This window comes from Gossypium hirsutum, chromosome D04, assembly GCF_007990345.1.
Source record: "Gossypium hirsutum isolate 1008001.06 chromosome D04, Gossypium_hirsutum_v2.1, whole genome shotgun sequence".
Lineage (NCBI taxonomy): Eukaryota > Viridiplantae > Streptophyta > Magnoliopsida > Malvales > Malvaceae > Gossypium > Gossypium hirsutum.
The window spans coordinates 55,745,590-55,770,229 of NC_053440.1; the positions used below are offsets into that span (position 1 = coordinate 55,745,590).

General features: G+C 33.8%; 1 protein-coding gene and 1 pseudogene across 2 annotated transcripts; both read left to right on the plus strand.

The window, feature by feature from the left end:
* The first annotated feature begins 337 nt into the window (after positions 1–337).
* On the plus strand, positions 338–15,559 carry LOC107898512 (squalene monooxygenase SE2-like). Of its 2 annotated transcripts, XM_041091010.1 has the most exons (9): positions 338–686; positions 1,059–1,170; positions 1,258–1,293; positions 1,369–1,432; positions 1,585–1,753; positions 2,210–2,428; positions 14,512–14,790; positions 14,879–15,157; positions 15,279–15,559. In XM_041091010.1, exons 1-9 carry the CDS (start codon positions 426–428, stop codon positions 15,396–15,398), a joined length of 1,539 nt encoding a protein of 512 aa, XP_040946944.1. In that variant the 5' UTR covers positions 338–425; the 3' UTR covers positions 15,399–15,559. The 2 variants fall into 2 exon arrangements, with proteins under 2 accessions (XP_040946944.1, XP_016679468.1); XM_016823979.1 differs by having other exon boundaries at positions 1,258–1,432.
* A 3,233-nt stretch (positions 15,560–18,792) lies between these two features.
* On the plus strand, positions 18,793–22,496 carry LOC107898511 (squalene monooxygenase SE1-like; annotated as a pseudogene).
* Positions 22,497–24,640: the final 2,144 nt, after the last annotated feature.

Genomic DNA, 24,640 nt, shown 5'->3' on the forward strand with positions numbered 1-24,640 from the left:
TATCAATACCAATCGAGCTAAAACTCAATTGGCTAATACATGTAAATTTAATTTAATCCAATTGCTTTAAACATCCATGACATTACATTGCATTTACCATTTTATATCTTAGAAAACAATTAAATTGATGAAATGAAATCCATTTGAGTACCACTTCAATTAATCATTTTCGATATAAAAAGGTAGGAGCCTCGACTGTACATGTGATGCAATTGGCATATGATCCAAAGTGATAAGCCATTTGTCATTCAATTTCAATGCATGGCAGCTAACGTAGCATGTGGGACAAAATTATAAATTATTGCTTCTTTACATCAAACTTAACGGAAATAAAGACGTGAAGTACATAAACAATAGCTTCACTCATCATTCACCGCTCGCCTTTCTTCTATAAATGCTGTTCTTCTTGATTATTCATTCCATACATGGTTCCTAAATCAATGGTTGAGCAGTATATAGTTGGAGATGCAGTTGTTATAGCCCCTCTTTTGGGGTTTGTTTTCTTGTACTACAATTCTTTAGTGAGATTTTGGGGACTAAGCAAGCTTAAAAGAAGAGCTTCTATGGAGTTTCCAAAGGAAAACCGTATAAACAAAAATGGAAGTGGTGAGGATGTTGGGACTACGGATATTATCATAGTCGGAGCTGGTGTTGCCGGTGCTGCTCTTGCCTATTCTCTTGGAAAGGTCCCTATATATATATATATATACTTTGATTTTAGATTGGATCAGTCCCGTTCATATTAACTCGGGTTTTAAAATTTTAAGTCATTTCAAATTTTAATCAAATAAAGATCCGATTCAAGTCATTTTAAATTCAAGTTGTTTTGAGTAAGACGAATCCAAAAATTTTTCTAAGTAAATTAAAAATGTTTGAGCCAAAATGAAAATTTATCATTGCAATACCAATTTTTTGGGGGCAATCTAGTTCCACGATTGGTTTTGGGTTTCGTGTCAGTGTTGGATTAAGATCAATTTGGGTTTATGACTTTGATCTCAAATTCGGGTCAGAATTAATAAATCCACTCTTGACCATTCTTCTCTGCTTGCATGTTATAGGATGGACGTCAGGTGCGTGTAATTGAGAGGGACTTAAATCCACCTGATAGAATCGCTGGTGAAAGTCTAATGCCAGGGGGCTACCTCAAGTTAATTGAGCTAGGGCTTGAGGGTAACAAACAACTTAAACAACAAATGCGATATGATGTTATGATGTTATTTATATAGTTTTTTTCTAAATTGAATATTACCATTGCAGATTGTGTAGATGAGATTGATGCTCAACGAAATCAAGGTTATATTCTATACAAAGATGGAAAGAATGCCCCCATTTCTTATCCTCTAGAAAAATTTCACTCACATGTTGTAGGAAAAAGCTTTCATAATAATCGATTCGTTCAAAAGTTGCGGAAGAAAGCTGCATCTCTTCACAAGTACTTTATCTCTTTTGTCTCAATTTTTCTTCGATTTCAACATATAATGTCGAAATATTAATTTTAATAGATTAAATGACTTGGTACATCTTTCAAACCATTTCTTTTCGACAAGCCCCAAATTCATGTTATGGTGATGTATGATAATGTAGTGTAAGTCTAGAACAAGGGACAGTAACATCTTTGCTTGAAGAAAATGGGACTATTAAAGGAGGTCACTACAAAGATAAGAGTAGTCAAATGCTGACAGCTTATGCTTCTCTCACCGTCGTCTGCGATGGTTGTTTCTCGAATTTGAGACGCTCTCTCTGCAATCCAAAGGTGAGAAAATGCTTACGAATTCTTGTTAAATTTGCTTAATTCCGGTTTTAGTCGCTTAAATTTCGGATTTAATATGTTTACTTATTTTCGTATAATTTGATTCTTCTACTTTTATAATATTATTTTTTATCCAAATTGACAACATTAAAGTGATGATGTAAAATTTCTTTTTATTGTTTTCGATCACACAATCAACCATGTTAAGCTAATAATAAATTTATATGTCAACCAAATTCTCAAAGCTGATTTTGAAAGAATTTTCACGTAATCACATCAATAACATTAGTAATATTATCAATTTGGACCTACTAATAATATTATAAAGAGATGAAATTATGCTAAGTTAAGGATGGCTTAAATTCGAATTTTCAGCATAGAAGATTGATTAAAGCCAATAATTAGATCTATTAAATTTTTTTGAGAAAATATACATAAAGGTCTTGATTATTTCTGTAGGTTGATGTCCCCTCTTATTTTGTTGGTTTTATCTTGACGAACTGTAAGCTTTCGGATCAAAATCATGGAGCAATCATATTAGCAGATCCTTCACCTATCGTATTTTATCCCATTAGTAGCACTGAAATTCGTTGCATGGTGGATGTTCCCAGTCAAAATCTACCCTCTCTTTCCAATGGTGAAATGTCCCATTACTTGAAAACTTTGGTGGCTCCCAAGGTACTTGGATTTTTCTTTTATTCTATTCATTAGTGTAATTTGATTGATTTTGCATACTAACTGTTGCAGGCCCATTTGCCCGGGCCCAAGAAAGAAATAAAAGGCCCAGCACCCTGGCCCAACAACCAAGCCCACATCAGACTAGGGTTTCAGAAACTGAAACCCTAGTATCCCACTTGCCGCTGCTCTCTGTCAGCCGCACGTCCCATCGCCATCTCTCCTCCACCTGCTCCCATCACCTCCTTGAACACCTGCAAACATGACGGAAGCAGCAACAGAAACAGAAACGCAGCAAACAGTAACAAAACAACAATAGGACTTTGTATAATCGGCTATAAAGAGCCATTCATTTTCAATGTAAAGGGGGGGTTCGGAGCCCTTTTGAAAAGAAAAAAACAAAGAGATAAAAAAGGTGACCCTTTTGGTGTCCAAATCTCTTCTCTTTTTATTTTTATTGTTTATTTTTTATCTTCTACACTAAATAACAAACGAAAAACCAAAAGAACCTTACCTGCGCCGCACCGGAGGGGAGAAGACGAGCGGTTTCCCCTCGATCTTCGGGTCTCCGGCTCCTTTTTCGGGGATTTGGCCCTAGATCCGTACCCTAGGGACGCTAGGCTTCAAAAAGGGACCGAAAAGGTCCGATTTTGGACCTCCGGCCGCCACACGCGGTGGCTCTACGGCGGAGACTCGCCGGAAGCCTTGGCCGAGCCATCTCCGGAATCGGAGCCTGAGAAAAATGAAAAAGAGAGAGTTTTCTCTCTGTTTTTTCAACAAAATGATGAAGCAGTTTTATTTTTAGCCTTTTTTTATATTTATATTAAACACAAAACGGCGCCGTTTTAGCAAAGGGGGATCCGCGCGTCGACCCGACCCGACCCGAAGGATCCGCGTGTTTTAGTTTTTTGGGCAATTTATGCGCGCAGTCCCTCTGATTCGCGGCGTGTTTCAATTTGGTCCTATTTTGTTGTTTTATTTTATTTTGATTTAGCCCTAACATTTTACTTTTGTTTTATTTTAGTCCATTGAGGTGCTGCGTTTTGGGATTTTGGGTTTATTTTCTGTTTCGGTCCTTCCTTTTTTTACGCGCATCGCAATTGGATCCCTTTCGTTTTCCTTTATTTCGAATTGGCCCTATATGTTTTATTTCATTTCGATTTAAGGCCCTTTTTTAGCATATTTTATTATTTAGTCAATTTTTGTTAACTTTATTATTATTATTATTATTATTATTATTATCATCTTTACTATTATTAGTATTGGTATTATTGTTGTTACTTTTATATCTCTATTCATATATACTTATGTATTTTTAAATATATATATATGTCTTATTATTATCATATAAGTGCTTGTATATATACATGTACATATTTTACATATAATTTGTTTAATATATATACGTATACTCATATTTCTTTTTTATATATATCTATATACATATACATATTTTTATTTTTATAAGTATATATATTTATATGTATGTATTTATATGTTTTTGTATATCTTAATTTGCATAGACATATACATACATATTTTCAATATATTTTAAACATATATATATAAATTAACGTATTTATTTGTATACGTAGGTATATTTTCATTATTTTTAAACTTTAATTTGTACATACATATTTTCATGCGCCTACTTTATATATGCATTTCATTATTTTCATATTCCATAATTTTATACACCTATATATATGTGTACATATTTTTATCTATATGCATATTTTTTTATATTTTAAAGTATACTTTACATATATATTGTAATTTATGAATACACACATATTTTATTTTTTTGTTTATACATATAAATATATATATATCCCTTTAAATTTTAATTGTATTCACTATTTATTTATTTCATTTTCATTATTATTTTGAACGAATGTTTAATTTATTTGTTTATATATATTGTTATTTTATATGATTGTAGGTTTGACTTTTATTTATTTTATATTGTTGCTATCGCTCGTATCATTTTTACACTTTTGTATTCATTATGATTTTGTCATGTATAACAATGTAATTTGCTTTCACATTTTTACTACGACTTCATGTTTTTATTTCACTCGATAATAAAATTTGTTTAAAAAACGATATTTTGTGTTTAGATTCGAGAGGATCGTACCCTAACTTACTGGGTTTCGATTTCCACAATAAATCTAAATACACTAATCTTTTCAAACTCAAATTTTGAAACGATCTCGGGAATTAAGAAAAGATCGTGTCCTAACTTACTGGGCATGATCCCTTTCCTAAACCCGAGATAATAAAATATCTTTTAAATAAGTAAAATTCTGGCATTCATTCACGTATTGGGAATTTGAGACATTGCATTCTAACTTACTGGATATGATTCTCTTTCTCGAATAATGTGAAATATGCCCATTTTCCTAAAAATTTTCAACGTTTTAATACAAGGATCGTATTTTTTAAATTCTTCTAAGTTTTCAATTTTCGACATTAAGACATTAAGTAATCAACTAAGGTACCAATTTTGGGCGTATCGAGGGTGCTAATCCTTCCTCGTGCGTAACCGACTCCCGAACCCGTTTTCTGAATTTCGCGGACCAAACTTGTTGTTTTAATAAAATCGAACCGTTTATTAAAAACAACCGCTTTTCGAGGTGATCCAATCACACCTTATAAAAAAGATTGGTGGCGACTCCTGTTTCATTTTCTTCAAAACCCAAGTCGACCCCGTTTTTATCCAAAAAAAATGGTGTCAACAGCTTGGCGACTCCACTGGGGACAAACACAAGAGTCAAGCCATGAGTTGATTACTTTTTGTCTTTTTGTCAAAAATCAAAAACCTAGTTTAAATATACGATCCTTTCATTGTATTTTTATTTATCTTTATTATGATCTTCGTCATTGTGATTCATAATTGCTGTGTTTAAGTTCAGATTTATTTTTGCACATTGCATTGCATGACCGTTGGTCACACCCTTTTTAAGTGGGAGTGAGAAGCTACGCCTTCGTGAGGTTTTCACCTCCGCATGGGATAGTGAATCGCTTTCGGGATACATCCGTACCTATGTCTTCGTGAGATTTTCATCTCCGCATGGCCATAGGGAAATGTATTCCCCTGAACTGAACTCAGTCCGTATGAGCCTATAATGGGTGAGGATCGAGGAATCTGCTGGTTCGGGTACCCTTACTTTAGAACCAACCCTCATATGGTAGACTTAGGAACTTAACCTAGGTAGAGCCACTCCAAACCCCTAGTATCTACCTGATTAGGTACTTTTTGTTTTCCTTGTTTGCTTCTGTTTTTTTTACTAACCGATCTTGTTTTGTTTTGATTATGATTGCATTGCATTTGCATCTTAGGAAAGAGATATGGATTCAAATCCAATTACTAAATTAGAAAGCTTGTCATGGAATACGAATTCCTTGATAAAGTGGAAAACAATACGACTTCCCAAACATATTCTGAGAAACACAAGAATGGCGATGGAAGAGTTCGTGACCTTGCTTGGTGGCCTGGGGATTCGAGACGATTGTCCAAAAGCCTTCAACAAGCTGACGAGCCTTATGAAGATGGGCAGATGATGGATCGCGACCAAGATCAAGAAAATGAGCTAGCAATGGCATCTATTGGTGAGATTACCTCAAACATGCGGATGAAGAAAAAAATCGATGTTGTTTCTTGGAATATGAGGGTAAGGTCGTACATGTATCCGTTTTATGTAAGGGAATTTGCTTTCTAGAAAAGTTTCCTAAATGTAATTGAATCAGAATCAACGTCTCTTTAGGCATTCATTTCATGCATCTGCATTACATTGCATCATATGCATTAGATTTTCACGAAGTAACCCTAATTATGTAAAATTATTTCAGCTAATCTGGAAAACCAATCAACCAAACATCCTTACGGTACTCGTCGCAAAGCTAAAGAAATGGATCAAAGATTAGAGAAACTGGAGCAAACGCAAAAAGAGATGCAAGACCAGTTACAGGTGCAAATGAAAGAACATATGGAAAAAATCCAGAAAGACATGGCACAAAAGATGAAGGAGTCTCAGGATGAACTAATGACTAAATTGACGCAATTAATAACCAAGGGAGTGGATAAAAGGAAAAATCCTGTGGTTTGCGATGAAGAAGGAAACAATGATGAGCCACTTTTTTCTCCAAGATACACGCCCCCGCAAGCGCAAATTCAGATTGAACCACATCCACGAAGATCTTCTGTTTCGATTAGGCCTCAGCACTTTCAAGGTGACGCTTCAATACCGAAGAACCTTCAGGTCAGATCTGGTTCTAGTCCTGACGATAATCTGGTTGTCCCGGACTTCGATGAAGTAGCGGAGAAAGACAAGATGAAGGAGGAGTTACCAAAGCAGTTTGAGGAGAAATGGAAATGGATTGAAGAGAAGTTTAGGGCGATAGAAAGTATCGACGGCTATCGTGGAATAGATGCGAAAGATCTGAGTTTAGTTCCGGATTTGGTGCTTCCTTACAAATTTAAGATGCCAGAATTCGAGAAATATAATGGGACCAGCTGCCCAGAAGCTCATATTACTATGTTCTGTAGGCGTATGGCCGGATACGTCAACAACGACCAACTGCTCATACACTGCTTTCAAGATAGCCTCACAGGGGCAGCGTCTAAGTGGTACAATCAATTGACGCGTATCCAGATTAGTTCTTGGAGGGATTTAGCACAAGCCTTTATGAAACAATACAGTCATGTAGCTGATATGGTCCTTGACAGAATTACCCTTCAAAATATGGAGAAAAAGCCTAATGAAAGTTTTAGGCAATACGCACAAAGGTGGAGGGAGGTCGCTATCCAAGTTCAGCCGCCACTCCTAGAGAAAGAAATGACGATGCTCTTCATCAACACATTGAAGGCCCCGTTCATCACCCACATGTTAGGAAGTGCTTCGAAGAGTTTTTCAGACATAGTCATGAGCGGGGAAATGATTGAAAGTGCCGTGAGAAGTGGAAAGATTGATGCTGGAGAAAATAATAGGAGGTCAGACTTAAAGAAGAAGGAAAATGAGGTGAGCAATGTGAACACCTACAACAAATCGATTACACAGCCAAGAAAGGTGATTACTAGTCAGCAAGGTTCATCTAGACAAGAATCGTATGTGAAGTAAGGCACTGAGAACCTTCAATTCACGCCAATTCCGATGGCATATAAGGAGTTGTATCAAAGCTTATTCAACGCACGTATTGTCGCCCCTCTCTACACGAAACCTCCACAGCCACCGTACCCCAAAGGGCACGATGCGAATGCACAATGCGAGTATCATGCAAGAAATACGGGGCATTCCATAGAAAACTGCATTGCCTTTAAGAAACTGGTTGAAAGGCTTATCAGTATGGGCATCGTTAAATTTGATGATTCCTCCACTGCGGAAAATCCATTACCCAATCATAATTGACGAGTGGAGTGAATGCAATGCACAAGCAACTGAAGAAGGGATCTTATTAGATGTTCGCCCTTATAAACCTGGGAGTGTTCTAAAGAAACCTTTGTAGTATTTAGAGCTTACTCAGAGTAATATTCAAAACACACTTGTTGCTTTCAGCCTAGAGCAACAAGAAGTCTTTTGTGAAAAAGGCTTATGTCTGAACGTCATTATTTTAATGGAATGCATCTTTGCGATCTTTTGAACTAATATTTTTTCATTGATTATTCTTTTATTCTTCCATCCAAATCATTCTTTCATTCATTCATAATCATACTGTGCAGATAATTATTCTTAAATTCATACATTCTTTATATATTATTTTGTACCTACAATAGGTCCCTGGATATCAACGACATGAATGACACTGCCACAAACTTAGAATCTCCTTTTGAGCGAGACATGTGTTTAGAGGGATCTCACGACTTTGAAGTTGACACAGAGCGTAGCTTATCTCCAAACTTGTTGAGGATGGTAGAACAAAAGGATAAACAGATCCTACCTCTCAGTGAATCATTAGAAATTGTGAGCTTGATGAAGACTAGAATTGACCTGCCTACAGAGACGAAAAATTCAAAGATGTCTTTGTATGATCATACCAGGGTATGCCTCGATTCTTATAATAAAACCTGCACAACAGCACGATGTCAGAAATTTACAGTGCGAACGATGCAATTCTTTGCCGGGGCAATACCGTTCTCGTCAATTCAGCATAGCTTTGCCCGTTTGAAGTCGAGTTTCTATTCCTTCAAGATGTTGCTGGATTTTATCCCGACGGAAGAAGAAGATCAAAAGTTTCCAGTTGTAGTTTTGCCCTAAAAGGCTCTATAAAGGAAATTCGATATCAGAGAAGATCCTTTGAAGGGGATAACAATGACTTGTCTAATCCCAAGAGTTTAGATCCGATTCAAAAAAACAAGGGAAAAGGAAAAGAAAAAAAACAAAATCAAAATCAAAAATAAAAAATAAAAAGAAAAAGAGAAATCAATCAAAGTCAAAATAAAAATATGAAAAGCAAAGAAAAGAAAAGAAGAGGCCAAGGCGAAAAGCCAAAAAGGGCGCTTTGTGACCAAAAGTGGTTTTGAGTTGAAAACCGAAAAAGGACGACTCAAATTTTGAGCACAATGGGGCATGGACATCACCATTATCTTCTAATGGGCATTGCTTCACTATTGAGATCATTAATTACTTCATCAAATGGATAAAGGCTACAGCATGCGTCAATGTCATCATATGCCAATATAGAATTCGAGAGACGATGGTATGGGAAAATGTATTGAACTGGAATGACAACATGATAGTTGAGGGCTGTAATCAGTTCAAAATCAGACATCATAGTTTGTCACAGTATTGTAAGACAATGAAGTTCAAAAAAAAAAAAAAAAAAAAGATGAAGAATGAAAATGGAAAATGAAAAGAGTAAAAATGGAGAGGCTAAGGGGAAAACCCGCAAAGGGCACCTTAGGCCAAAGGGGATTTGAGTTGAAAACCCGAAAGGGGCGGCTCAAATATTGATCAGAATGGGGCATGAAGTGATCAGATTGGGGCATGTGGTGATCCTGCTATACCTGAAAGAGTAGGGCGACATCTTGGGGCATCGACAGAGCATTGTAGATCTCCTAAACACATGTCAAACTCAGGAAAGTCTTCAGAAAGTTCGTACAGAGAAGTTCAAGCTGCGATATCTGGGGCACCTAACCTTCATACTATTTATATATTGAATCTGTTGTTGTTCTTGGTATACTTCATTCTTTTTCAAGATACGTGTTCCAATCAATTCCTCTTTTATTCTTGCTACCCTTGATAATTCATGCATTTCGAGCTTGCTCTCAAATCAATTCTATTTCATCCATCATTATATTCTTTTTTTTTCTTTTTGCAAACATGTTGCATTGGAATAATGATTAATGGACTAATAAAACTTTCACAAAGGAAGTTTTGCATATTACTCTGAAAAGTTTCTAAATAATACAGGAACCTGAAACAGGACTATTGTTTAGAACATGCCAAATTTGAAGGTTGGAAATTTGAGAAGGAAGAGTCTAAGTTTGGACTTTCTCTTTGGATTTTGTTGACAAATGCATTGATTGAACAAAATGACAAGATGTCGTGTCAATGAAAAAGCTTAAATAAACAAGCAAGCAATGATCACTAGGCAATAGGAAGAGCTTACCTCGGAGAAGAGAGCCTTCATTTGTGCATGAGTCTTTGAAACGACACCCTGAAAATGGTGTAAGGGGGACCAGAAAGATTAAGATCCTATATCCTTGAATTGTGATAAAAGAGGATTGAGGAAAAACCATATTTCTACCCTTGGATTGTAGAGGGAGAATGATGGTACAAATTTTGTGCCCTAATGGATTAAACTTTAAGGTTTACAGTGGGGGGCAACCAGATTAAGTGTTTCTTTGGATATACCAGACGAGCAAAAAGGCGTTGTAGTACATCAGTGATAAAACCTTAATAAGTTTTTACGTGATGTTAACCTAAGCATTAAGGAATCATCTTCATGACATTTTGCATTCATTCAAATGTCATTCATACATATCTAGTTAGGAGCATTTGATTCATTCTGATTATGTCATCCTAATCACTAGGCACAATTAGGTTCATAAAATAGAATATACAGGTCATGTTCCCCAAGGGACAGATCAATGAAGTTAAAGATCTTGCCTTCCTACATTGACAGCGAAGCAGATCGAAGACACAAACCTTGCCTCTTTCGGTTGTGATGGAGCTGGTTGAAGACAAAAGATCTTGCTTTTCTACATTGACAGCGAAGTAGATCGAAGACACAAACCTTGCCTCTTTCGGCTGTGATAGAGCTGGTTGAAGACAAAAGATCTTGCCTTCCTACATTGACAGCGAAGCAGATCGAAGACACAAACCTTGCCTCTTTCGGTTGTGATGGAGCTGGTTGAAGACAAAAGATCTTGCTTTTCTGCATTGACAGCAAAGCAGATCGAAGACACAAACCTTGCCTCTTTCGGCTGTGATAGAGCTGGTTGAAGACAAAAGATCTTGCCTTCCTACATTGACAGCGAAGCAGATCGAAGACACAAACCTTGCCTCTTTCGGTTGTGATGGAGCTGGTTGAAGACAAAAGATCTTGCCTTTCTGCATTGACAGCGAAGCAGATCGAAGACACAAACCTTGCCTCTTTCGGTTGTGATAGAGCTGGTTGAAGACAAAAGATCTTGCCTTCCTACATTAACAGCGAAGCAAATCGAAAACAAAGCCTTGCATCCATCGATTGCAGTGGAGCTAGTTAAAGAAGCAGATCTTGCCTTCCTGCATTAACGGCAAAGCAGATCAAAAAAAAAAAACAAAGCCTTGCCTCCATCGGTTGCATTGGAGCTGGTTAAACGTTACAGATTTTGTCTCCCTAAGCCGTAGCGGAGCAGATCAAAGACAGCAAATCTTATCTTCAAGTGTAAGGAAGCGGATTCAAACCACAAGTCCTATATCTCTGACCTGTAGTGGAATAGATTGGAAATTACAGATCTTGTCCCCCTGAAGTTACAGTGGAGCAGATTGAAGCCAGAGATCTTATCTCCCCGAGATTACAGCGGAGCAGATCGAAGACACTATCCTATCTCCCTGAAGTTACAGTGGAGTGGGTTAAAATAAAGGATCTTATCTTTCTGAGGTTACAGCAGAGTAGGTCGCGTCAAGTCTTATTTCCCTGAAGATGCAGTGGAATAGATTGAAAACCACAAACCTCGTCCCCCTGAAGTTGCTACGAAGAAGATAAAGGCTACAGGACGCATCTCTCTAAAATGCAGTGGAATGGATCGAAGCAACAAGACCTAGTGGACTGGAATGAAACTACTTGAAATGGAGAAGTACCAGAACAAGTCAAGACTCGGCGAGACCGGGCAAAATGGGCCTTTCTTAGTCTTTGCTCTGTTATCGTTACACAACAACGAGCAAAGAGGGGCAGCTGTTGCAGGCCCATTTGCCCGGGCCCAAGAAAGAAATAAAAGGCTCAGCACCCTGGCCCAACAACCAAGCCCACATCAGACTAGGGTTTCAGAAACTGAAACCCTAGTATCCCACTTGCCGCTGCTCTCTGTCAGCCGCACGTCCCATCGCCATCTCTCCTCCACCTGCTCCCATCACCTCCTTGAACACCTGCAAACATGACGGAAGCAGCAACAGAAACAGAAACGCAGCAAACAGTAACAAAACAACAATAGGACTTTGTATAATCGACTATAAAGAGCCATTCATTTTCAATGTAAAGGGGGGGGGGGTTCGGAGCCCTTTTGAAAAGAAAAAAACAAAGAGATAAAAAAGGTGACCCTTTTGGTGTCCAAATCTCTTCTCTTTTTATTTTTATTGTTTATTTTTTATCTTCTACACTAAATAACAAACGAAAAACCAAAAGAACCTTACCTGCGCCGCACCGGAGGGGAGAAGACGAGCGGTTTCCCCTCGATCTTCGGGTCTCCGGCTCCTTTTTCGGGGATTTGGCCCTAGATCCGTACCCTAGGGACGCTAGGCTTCAAAAAGGGACCGAAAAGGTCCGATTTTGGACCTCCGGCCGCCACACGCGGTGGCTCTACGGCGGAGACTCGCCGGAAGCCTTGGCCGAGCCATCTCCGGAATCGGAGCCTGAGAAAAATGAAAAAGAGAGAGTTTTCTCTCTGTTTTTTCAACAAAATGATGAAGCAGTTTTATTTTTAGCCTTTTTTTTATATTTATATTAAACACAAAACGGCGCCGTTTTAGCAAAGGGGGATCCGCGCGTCGACCCGACCCGACCCGAAGGATCCGCGTGTTTTAGTTTTTTGGGCAATTTATGCGCGCAGTCCCTCTGATTCGCGGCGTGTTTCAATTTGGTCTTATTTTGTTGTTTTATTTTATTTTGATTTAGCCCTAACATTTTACTTTTGTTTTATTTTAGTCCATTGAGGTGCTGCGTTTTGGGATTTTGGGTTTATTTTCTGTTTCGGTCCTTCCTTTTTTTACGCGCATCGCAATTGGATCCCTTTCGTTTTCCTTTATTTCGAATTGGCCCTATATGTTTTATTTCATTTCGATTTAAGGCCCTTTTTTAGCATATTTTATTATTTAGTCAATTTTTGTTAACTTTATTATTATTATTATTATTATTATTATTATTATCATCTTTACTATTATTAGTATTGGTATTATTGTTGTTACTTTTATATCTCTATTCATATATACTTATGTATTTTTAAATATATATATGTCTTATTATTATCATATAAGTGCTTGTATATATACATGTACATATTTTACATATAATTTGTTTAATATATATACGTATACTCATATTTCTTTTTTATATATATCTATATACATATACATATTTTTATTTTTATAAGTATATATATTTATATGTATGTATTTATATGTTTTTGTATATCTTAATTTGCATAGACATATACATACATATTTTCAATATATTTTAAACATATATATATATAAATTAACGTATTTATTTGTATACGTAGGTATATTTTCATTATTTTTAAACTTTAATTTGTACATACATATTTTCATGCGCCTACTTTATATATGCATTTCATTATTTTCATATTCCATAATTTTATACACCTATATATATGTGTACATATTTTTATCTATATGCATATTTTTTTTATATTTTAAAGTATACTTTACATATATATTGTAATTTATGAATACACACATATTTTATTTTTTTGTTTATACATATAAATATATATATCCCTTTAAATTTTAATTGTATTCACTATTTATTTATTTCATTTTCATTATTATTTTGAACGAATGTTTAATTTATTTGTTTATATATTGTTATTTTATATGATTGTAGGTTTGACTTTTATTTATTTTATATTGTTGCTATCGCTCGTATCATTTTTACACTTTTGTATTCATTATGATTTTGTCATGTATAACAATGTAATTTGCTTTCACATTTTTACTACGACTTCATGTTTTTATTTCACTCGATAATAAAATTTGTTTAAAAAACGATATTTTGTGTTTAGATTCGAGAGGATCGTACCCTAACTTACTGGGTTTCGATTTCCACAATAAATCTAAATACACTAATCTTTTCAAACTCAAATTTTGAAACGATCTCGGGAATTAAGAAAAGATCGTGTCCTAACTTACTGGGCATGATCCCTTTCCTAAACCCGAGATAATAAAATATCTTTTAAATAAGTAAAATTCTGGCATTCATTCACGTATTGGGAATTTGAGACATTGCATTCTAACTTACTGGATATGATTCTCTTTCTCGAATAATGTGAAATATGCCCATTTTCCTAAAAATTTTCAACGTTTTAATACAAGGATCGTATTTTTTAAATTCTTCTAAGTTTTCAATTTTCGACATTAAGACATTAAGTAATCAACTAAGGTACCAATTTTGGGCGTATCGAGGGTGCTAATCCTTCCTCGTGCGTAACCGACTCCCGAACCCGTTTTCTGAATTTCGCGGACCAAACTTGTTGTTTTAATAAAATCGAACCGTTTATTAAAAACAACCGCTTTTCGAGGTGATCCAATCACACCTTATAAAAAAGATTGGTGGCGACTCCTGTTTCATTTTCTTCAAAACCCAAGTCGACCCCGTTTTTATCCAAAAAAAATGGTGTCAACACTAACAATCTGATTCATACATTTTAGGTATTTCCTGAAACATACGATTCCTTTATATCTGCAATAGAGAAAAAAGACAACATTAAAATAATGCTGAACAGAATCATGGCTGATGCTCCACACCGAACTCCCGGTGCCCTTCTCATCGGAGATTCATTAAATATGCGACACGCCATAACCGGTGGGGGAATGACTGTTGCACTATCTGATGTTGTTTTACTAAGGGATCTTCTAAGACCTTTGCATGATCTATCCGATGCATCCGTTGTTTGCAAATATCTCCAATCTTTTTATACTCTTAGGAAGGTATTACAATTTCATGTTTTATATACATTTTGAAAAGTGAATGACAAATGAAGAAAATGATATTATTTTACACTTTAATTACATGCAGCCAATGTCATCTACAATAAATATACTAGCCAGTGTCCTACATAAGGTTTTCAGTTCCTCTTCTGATCCTACAATTGAAGATATACAACATGCATGCATTGGATATCTGAGACTTGGAGGTGTATTTTCAAGTGGACTATCAGCTATGATCTCTGGTTTATGCCCTCGTCCATTAAGCTTAGCATTTCATTTATTCGCCTTGGCAATATATGGTTTTGGACGATTGTTACTTCCGTTTCCTTCTCCCAAACGCTTATGGAATGGGGCTAAACTCTTTTGGGTGAGTATCTCTACTAAACATTTCTTATATAACACGAATACAGGCTCAGTATAAATTTATAATAATATATATGGTATATGAATAATTATGATGTGTTTTCTTTTTCTTTGTTGTTTTTCAGGTTTCATCAAATATCATTTTCCCCATTCTACACTCTGAAGGAGTTAGACAAATGTTTTTCCCTCTAACTGTACCTGCATATTATAGAACTCCACCTAGAAATAAGGACTTAAAAGTCTAAAAAGAAAGTTTATGTATTATTAGCAAAAAAAATTCGTGAACAATTTTATTTCAATGTTCAAATCTGTGTTATTTTAAGGTATTGTGTTTAAAATGTTAAATAAGCGAGTTAGTATTTTTAAGTAGATTTGGTGAGGGGCAAAGCCAAAACAATTTTTTAGGGGCCGAATGAAATTTTAATTTTTTATAGTATATATGTTTATAATTTTAAAGGATTAAATCGAATTTTTATAATTTTAGGGGGTTAAAGTGTAATTTTACTTTTACTAATTTTAAATTTAAAAAAAATTTGAAAGGCCTAAATAGCAATTATCTATTTTAGGGGGGCCAGGGCCCATGCAAGCCCCGCTAGGTTCGCCTTTGGTTTTGGTAATCTTTGTATCACGTTTAAAATATTAAATAAATGAGTTGTATTTTTTTTAACAATCTTATTTTAGGTTATGATTATATCTGCTTTTTTTTTTACACAATATCTAAAACTACCAATAGCCTCTCTCCAACTCATAAATAGGAGAATAATGCGTTTCAGCGCACTTGAACTCACTTCCTCTAATATTGGTAACAATATCAATGTTAATCGAGCTAAAACTTAATCGGTGTATTTTTATATATTTTGAATATGTGATAAATAAACTTAATATAAATTATTTAATATTATAACGTTGTTTCTAATAAGACAACATCGTCTATTTTTCTTTAAAAAATAATAATAACCATGCATGTTAAAAAATTCCAAATTTTAATATAAATTATTTTTTAAATAATAATTAATAGGGTTAATTTCACTAGAAATCCTCACATTATAGCTCAAATTTTAAATTAGTTCCTAAATTTCAAAACGTTCTAATTGAGTCTATAAAATATAAATATTATATTGATCAAGTTCTATTTGCATAATCAATAGTTTGAGCACTAAATTCTAGCTTGAATTTGGCATGGGTCATATGTTTGTTGTACCTATTGCATGTGCATCTTCTAACTATTATGATAAAAAGTTAAACAGTGTCATCAAAATTTAAGATGATTATATTTTTTTAATACATCAAATCCAAACTACTCATCCAATAAACGCATACATGCTAAAATTTTGATTAATGTATTTTAAATATGTACAAAGTCATATTAGAGGTAGCATTAAATACATAAGTTGATTATTATAGAGTGACGATAGGATGTAACTAATATTGATACTTATTTCAATATCTGCGAAAGTTACTTAAAGAGATTATGATCTCATCGATTTATTTGCACACCAATTAAACACCACTATCGAACCAAGTTCTATAAATAGAGAATCATTTAGCTTCCATTTCATGGCTAAGCAGTATATATAGTTGGAGTTGCAGGGGTTATAGCTCCTATTTTGGGGCTTGTTTTCTTGTACTACATTTCTGTAGTTAGATTTAGGGGACTCAACAAGATGAAAAGAGCAGCTTCAATGGTGTTTCCAAAGGGAAACAGTGTAAACAAAAATGGGAATAGTGAGGGTGTTGCACTACGGATATTATCATAGTCGGCGCTGGTGTTACCGGAGCTGCTCTTGCCTATAGTTTCATCATCTCAATTAAGTGATTTGGGTTTGGGTCATTTAACATCGAGGCTCTAATTTTTTGGGTTTTAATTTTGATATTTTGGGTTTGGTTGTTAATTTGAAGTTTAAGTTTTTGTCAGTTCTGAGTTCAATTCGGTTTAGATTGAACTGTTTTGGGTTATTTAATTTTTTTTACGATCAAATAAAATTAGATTAGATTTTGATTTGAATTTATCGAATTGAGCTTTCATATTTAAATCAAAATAAATAGTTTTTTTATTTTTTTATGTTACATAACTATTAATAAAGATTTTTTTTTATTTTAAAATATCACACCAATAAATTAAAAAAAAATGATATTCACAATTGAAACGAAAATGTTAAATTTAAAATATAGAGGAAACTAAATTTCTTATAAAAAAAATAGAGCATATTCTAACCACGTAACCTTCATCATTGACATACACTTGAGCCAAGCTAATTGTACTGGTTTGACATTCATTAATTGGTCGGTGAGCTTAAAGCTGAAAGTAATTATAGAAATAAAGAAAATATTTATGACGATGTTAGGAGTGAGGTGATCGATGGTGTTATAATTTATGACTATTGCAAGTAGGGGTAAATGAACAGAATGTTTGATGAATTGTTCGTGAATCGTTTATATAACATTCGTTTATTAAATTAAATAAACGAGTATGAACAAAAATTTTATATTCGTTTATTGACTCATTTATGGCTCGTTTATTTATTAATGATTTTTTCTTATAACAATTTCATTAGTATATATTAATAAAATTATCTTAAAACCCGTTTATGGTTTGTTTGTTTATTATTTATTAACATTGTTCGTGAACATGTTCAATTATATGTTCATGAACATCTTCGTTTAATGTTCGTGAACGAATTCGATTAATTTAAATTAACATGTCTATGAACATTAAACAAACGAAAATGAAAACACAAAATTTTAAATAAAATAACATGAACAAAAATTTAAAATTTTTAATTAACACAAACTGAACACCAACAAACTTAAAAATAAACAAACGAACATAAATAGAGGTTTGTTCGTTCAAGCTCGATTCATTTACAACCCTAATTGCAAGTATACTTTGGCAAATGATCTTTATACCAAATTGAAAATTTAAAAAAATTGTAATTAATTTGAAACATGTATAGATTTCTAGTGAGTTAATTTTTTTTTGTATTTTTTATGTTTATTTTACGATTTATATTTGGAGTTCATGACTGCCGCTCTCAATAAGGTTGACGTAAAAGTTGAAACAAGTGTTTCCCCTTAGGATGTAATATGCCTTACCATTGCACAAGGGTTAAAATATGCTATAGATCCTTGTACTCTCTTTACTTTTTCATATTTCAAATTTCAAGTCAAACTTTAACATTGTTATTTTTTGTTAAATTTGCTTGTGCAATATTTTGAGATTTAAGATAAAAAAAATTCACTATTAGTAAGTTAAAAAATGATATTATAATGAATCTGAATTTAACAAAATAGTTTTAAAAGTGCTAACAGTTGAACTCGGATTCTAAGTAAATCTGAAAGTAAAAAGGTTAATTTTTCAAAAATAAAAGTCAAATTTATAAATAATACAGGTAACGGATAAGAAGCCAAAAATAATATCGTCCTTCGTACTTCGTAGAAAACGTGAATCACAACTTCAATGGTTTTCATTAATAAATCGATATAATAAATATTATTATTGACAAGAGAGAAGTAGGAGACTCGACAGTGATTTAGTTGCAGCTTGCGGCAAAGGGATAAGCCATGTGTAATTCAATTTCAATGCCAATTAACTATACTGACATGACAGAGCTGCCATGAACGAATATAAATTACTACCATCTTTACGCTAAACTTCGACGAAGTAAAGACGTGAAGTACAAAATCAGTAGCTTCATTCCATACATTGTTCTTAAATCAATGGCTGAGCAGTATATAGTTGTGGTTGCTGGTGTTATAGCCTCTCTTTTGGGGTTTGTTTTCTTGTACTACAATTCTTTAGTGAGATTTTGGGGGCTGACCAAGCTGAAAAGAAGATCTGCTTTGGAGCTTCCAAAGGAAAACAGTGAGCCTGTTGGGACTACAGATATTATCATAGTCGGTGCTGGTGTTGCCGGTGCTGCTCTTGCCTATTCTCTTGGAAAGGTCCCAATATTTCTCCTTTGTCCTCGAGTTCCCATAAAGGTCCTTGAAAATTGGATTTAACTAAGATAACATAATAATTCTTCTCAACTTATATGTTACAGGACGGACGTCAAGTGTTAGTGATAGAAAGGATTTAAATGCCCCTAATAGAATTGCTGGTGAAAGTCTATTACCAGGAGGCTACCTCAAGTTAATTGAATTAGGCCTTCAGGGTAAACAAGAAAATTCATGGATTTAAATAGCGGGTGCAATCTGATTTTTACAATATTATTTCTTTTTATAATTTTTTTACTTTAAATATTAATATTATAGATTGTGTAGATGAGATTGATGCTCAACGAATTTTGGGTTATATTCTATACAAGGACGGAAAGAATATCCTTATATCTTTTCCTTTGGAAAAGTTTCAGCCTCATGTTGCAGGAAGAATCTTTCGTAATGGTCATTTCGTTCAAAAGTTGCGGAAAAAAGCTGCATCTCTTCACAAGTACTTTCTCTCCTTTCTCACAATCATTCTTCAATTTCAACATAAGATGTCATAACATTTATCTTAATATAATAAATGACTTGTAGCTATTTAGACTTGTAAATTGAGCAGTTGGAGTTACTTTTTGGTCAAATGAATTTAGATTAAATCAATTAAGATTTGATCAAATTTGAGTTCGAGTTTTATATTGTCAAATATTTTTGGTTTAGGCTGAAAATGACATGTCTATTTCTGTTCCTATGACTATGTTTCAACTTGTTGCAGCAACTGATCAGAAAGAGTACATTTGAGATTTTACCTTTCTTTACAAGCCCAAAATTCATGTTTTGTTGATATGATAATGTAGTGTAAATCTAGAACAAGGGATAGCAACATCTCTGCTTGAAGAAAATGGCATTGTCAAAGGAGTGGACTACAAAAATAAGAGTGATCAAATGCTTACAGCTTACGCTCCTCTCACCATTGTATGCAATGGTTGTTTCTCAAATTTGAGATGCTCTCTTTGTTATCCTAAGGTGAAAATTCTTGAAAATCTTGTTAAATTGGTCTAACAATGGTTTTCGTCTCTTTATTTTGTGATTTAATCATTTTACTTTAATTCGATATAATTTGATCCCTTTATTTTTATAATGTTACTAGAAAATTAAAATCGATAGTATCATTAGTTGCTTTTGTTAAAGTACTGACATGATTTTTTTTACTATTATTCAATCATATTGCCAGATGCACATGGAAATCTAGTAAATCAAATTTAGTTCATGATAAATTTTGATATCAGTTGAATACTAATTATTTCTTTTGTTAAAAAAAGTTTAGGTCATCACTTTAACGAATACAATTAATTAAAGGTGTTATCTATTTGGATCTACTAATATTAATATTATAAAAGGTGAATGTTCTCGGCAAGATCCTCTATTATAGGGACCTGATCAAATTAGTCCTTATACTATTAAATATATCAATTTGGTCTTTTTACTATTAAAAGGAATCAAATAAAACCAAATTTCAATAAAGTTAACATTTATTGATTCAAAAAAGTCACTTACTTTTAATATAGTTATACTTTGAAAGCTATTTTATGATCATGCAAAGGAAATCTTTTGTTTGGAGTTGAACTGTAAATGAAAAAAAAATTCATGTCATTTTTAAAACAGTAAATATGAACTTTGTTCCAATTTGATCTTATTTAATTCTTTTTAATAGTACATAGATTAAATTGAACCATTTAATAATAGGGTGACTAATTTGACCCAGTCCCTATAATTGAGGGGCTTCATAGGTACTTAACTTTGGCTGAGCAAAAAAAAAAAAAAGAAAGAGACCAAATTTTGTCAAATTAAAGCGAAGGGATTAAATTCCAAGTTTAGCATGGTAGAGAGTCTAAAACCATAATTAGACCTATATATATAAAGGTCTTGATTATTTCTGCAGGTCGATATCCCCTCTTATACTGTTGGTGTTATCTTGACCAACTGTAAACTTCCGAATGAAAATTATGGAGCTCTTATATTAGCAGATCCTTCACCTATCCTATTTTATCCCATCAGCAGCACTGAAATTCGTTGCTTGGTGAATTTTCCTAGTGAAATTGTACCTTCAGTTTCCAATGGTGAAATGGCTCATTTCTTGAAAACTTTGGTGGCTCCCAAGGTATACTTGGATCATTCTTTCATTAATCATTAGGGGAATTTGGCTGAATTTATGGAGAAACTATATGACTTATAATACATTTCAGGTTCTTCCTGAATTGTACAATTCCTTTATATTTGCAATAGAGAAGAAGGACAACATAAGAACAATGCCGAACAAAATCATGGCTGCTGCTCCACACCCTACTCCTGGCGCTATTTTGATAGGTGATGCATTCAATATGCGACATGGCATAACTGGAGGACGAATGACTGTTGCTCTATCTGATGTTGTTATACTTAGGGATCTTCTAAGACCCTTGCATGATCTATCTGATGCATCTGCCATTTGCAAATATCTCGAATCCTTTTATACTCTGAGGAAGTTATTGTAGTTTCATGTTTTATATGCATTTTGAAAGTGACTGGCAATGATGAAAACGGTATAATTTTGCCCTTTAACTACATGCAGCCAATGTCATCTACAATAAATATACTGGCTAATGTCCTACAGAAGGTATTCAGTGCCTCGTCCAATCCTGCAATGGAGAATCTGCAGCAGACCTTTCTCGAGTATTTGAGACTTGGAGGGGTCTTTTCATATGGAATATCAGCAATGTTCTCTGGTTTATGCCCTCGTCCATTAAGCTTAGCATTTCATTTCTTTTCCATTGCATTATATGGCGTTGGCCGATTGTTACTTCCATTTCCTTCTCCCAAACGCTTGTGGGATGGGGCTAAATTGCTTTGGGTCAGTATCTTTACCAAACATTTGTATAATAACATGATATAAATGTATAAGATCTTAAATATGGTTATGATATAGAATCATATTAATAAAAATATTTTCTTGTTTTTCAGGTGGCATCAAGTATTCTTCTCCCCTACATATACTCCGAAGGAATCAGACAAATGTTCTTCCCTCTAACTGTGCCAGCATATTATAGAACTCCCCCTGAAAATAAGGACAAAAAAAACTTCATGCATTAATTAGCAGTATTTGTTGGAACAATTCTATGTTCATAACAAAATCTCATACATGTTACTTGCATTCTTAAGTAGGTCTTAAGACAATCGGACGCATGTGTAGGGACGCATCAAAGCTAAAATAAGAAAATAGGTGAGGTCAATCTCTAGACATGAAAGACCTTGTCCCAAGATATGCTAAAATCGAAACAAAATTCTCAAAAATGAAATGTGGCATGTCTCAAGACATAATGTGAAAACTTGAAATTTTGATTTGGATTCGAGTCTTAACTCTTAAATTAACCTCATATTTTGATAAATTATGATATGAAATAAATGAATTGAATTGATTATTATACATTGACTGATGTGTTCAAAATGTAAGTTAGACTGAGTTGTTTCGGTAACGTAATGTTACATCATATAGAGGTGTTCAAATTTTTTTTAAACCGAATTAACTGATCAAACCAATCTAATTTGGTTAATCAATTGATTAACTGATCTAATTGATCAATTAATAATTTTTTGAAAGTTTATTTATTAATTAATTCGATTCAGAATCATGTAATTAATCAAATTAACTGAAATAAATAATATATATTAGCAGCCCACCCAAGCCACAGCCACTACCTAGCACAGGCCACACTAACCCAACCTAAATAAACATTTAAAATTCAATCCAATCCAATCCAAATAATTAATTTAATTATAAAATTAATTTATATTAAATAAATATTTTAATAAAAAATTGGAATTCCTGAAAAACTAAAAATAACTCAGTAACTCACCTATTTCGATATTTTTAATCTCCCAAAATTCCTAATCGCAAATACCTTCCATTTGCTAAAGAAGAGGTTCGTGTTTTTTTAAAGACATTTACTATCTATTTACTAAAGATGTCTATCTTTGATAAACCATCACCAGAGATCATGGCCACCCTTAAAATTGATGTGAAAGGAGTTACCTTCTCACATTTAGGGAAAATTCTCCCATGCTCTCCAAGCATGCACACATGTATGTTAGGCTACTCTTGTTTACTGTCTTCCAAACTAGAGATAATTTGGAGAGCATCTCCCTCAACAATAATAGAATGATATCCCAACACGTGCTTATTCACTCACCCACCATTCCTCCCTTTTCTTCTATAAATCATGTTCTTCTTGATTATTCGTTCCACGCATTGTTATTAAATCAATGGCTGAGCAGTACATAGTTGGAGTTGGAGCTGTTATAGCTCCTCTTTTGGGGTTCCTTTTCTTGTACTGCAATTCCCTTATAAGATTTAGGGGACTGAGGAAGCTAAAAAGGCAGCTTCAATGGAGTTTCCAAAGGGGAACAGTGTAAAAAAACTGGAAATAGTGAGGGTGTTGGCATTACGGATATTATCATAGTCGGCGCCGGTGTTGCCGGTGCTGCTCTTGCTTATTCCCTTGGAAAGCTCCCATTTTTTTCTCCTTGTTCTTTATTTTGTTCGACCATGGTTTTAATCATCTTATATTCCTCTTCCAGCATATAACAATTACTAGTTTCTTTTGGGTAAAAATACCATGGTCACCTCTTTCTAGGAGTAAAATTGCATATAAATTAGTCTCTTTATATTAGATCAAGCAGCAAATTGATTATTTCTATTCAAAATTTAATCTATTTTTACAGTTAAAATTGGTGTGGCTGACAGAATAACAAAATAGTTACACATAGCGTGTTATACCTTACGCTAACATATAGGGACCAATTTTTAACAGTAGGAATTGATAAATTTTTTAACAGAGGACCAATTTGCTCTTTGATCTATTGTATAGGGACTAATTTATTCATTTTTTAGTAGAGGAGACAAATGCAATCCGACTCTTAGTATAAGGCCCTCCATGATGCTTTTATCAATTTTTTTTGAGAAACAATTACTAATTAAGTTCGCATTTTATTATTATTATTATTTATAGACATTTTATTATTATTGGTTGAAGTATTATACGGCAAGATAATATTTCGATAAATTAATTTAATTTCACGTGAATCTGTGTTTATTTTTTTATAATAAATTCAAATTTTAGTTTGATGGCAAAATGAAATATTCAATATTTTCTTAAACTGGACTGGTTCTGATTGAGAATTGATTAGGGTATTGATCCAAAAGAAATAAAAAATTACTAGACTCATGAATCAGTATAATCTAATTAAATCGGTGATTGAATTTGTTGATCTGAATTTTATAATTTTATAATTTTTATTTTCTAAAATTTTTAATAATCTATTTAACTTAAATAAGATAAGCAAATGGATCGAATATAGATGAGGGGGTGCTTTTATATGGGTGACCTGGGCAGAAGCGCCCATCCAAATTCTGCACGAACTTAGAATCGAGTAGACAAAGTTGAGTCCGTGACACATTACGAGCTTAAGTATATTCTTCGACATAAATTTTTTTAGCTAACTGGATAGTAAAAGCAGCAGTAAGTACTCCTAA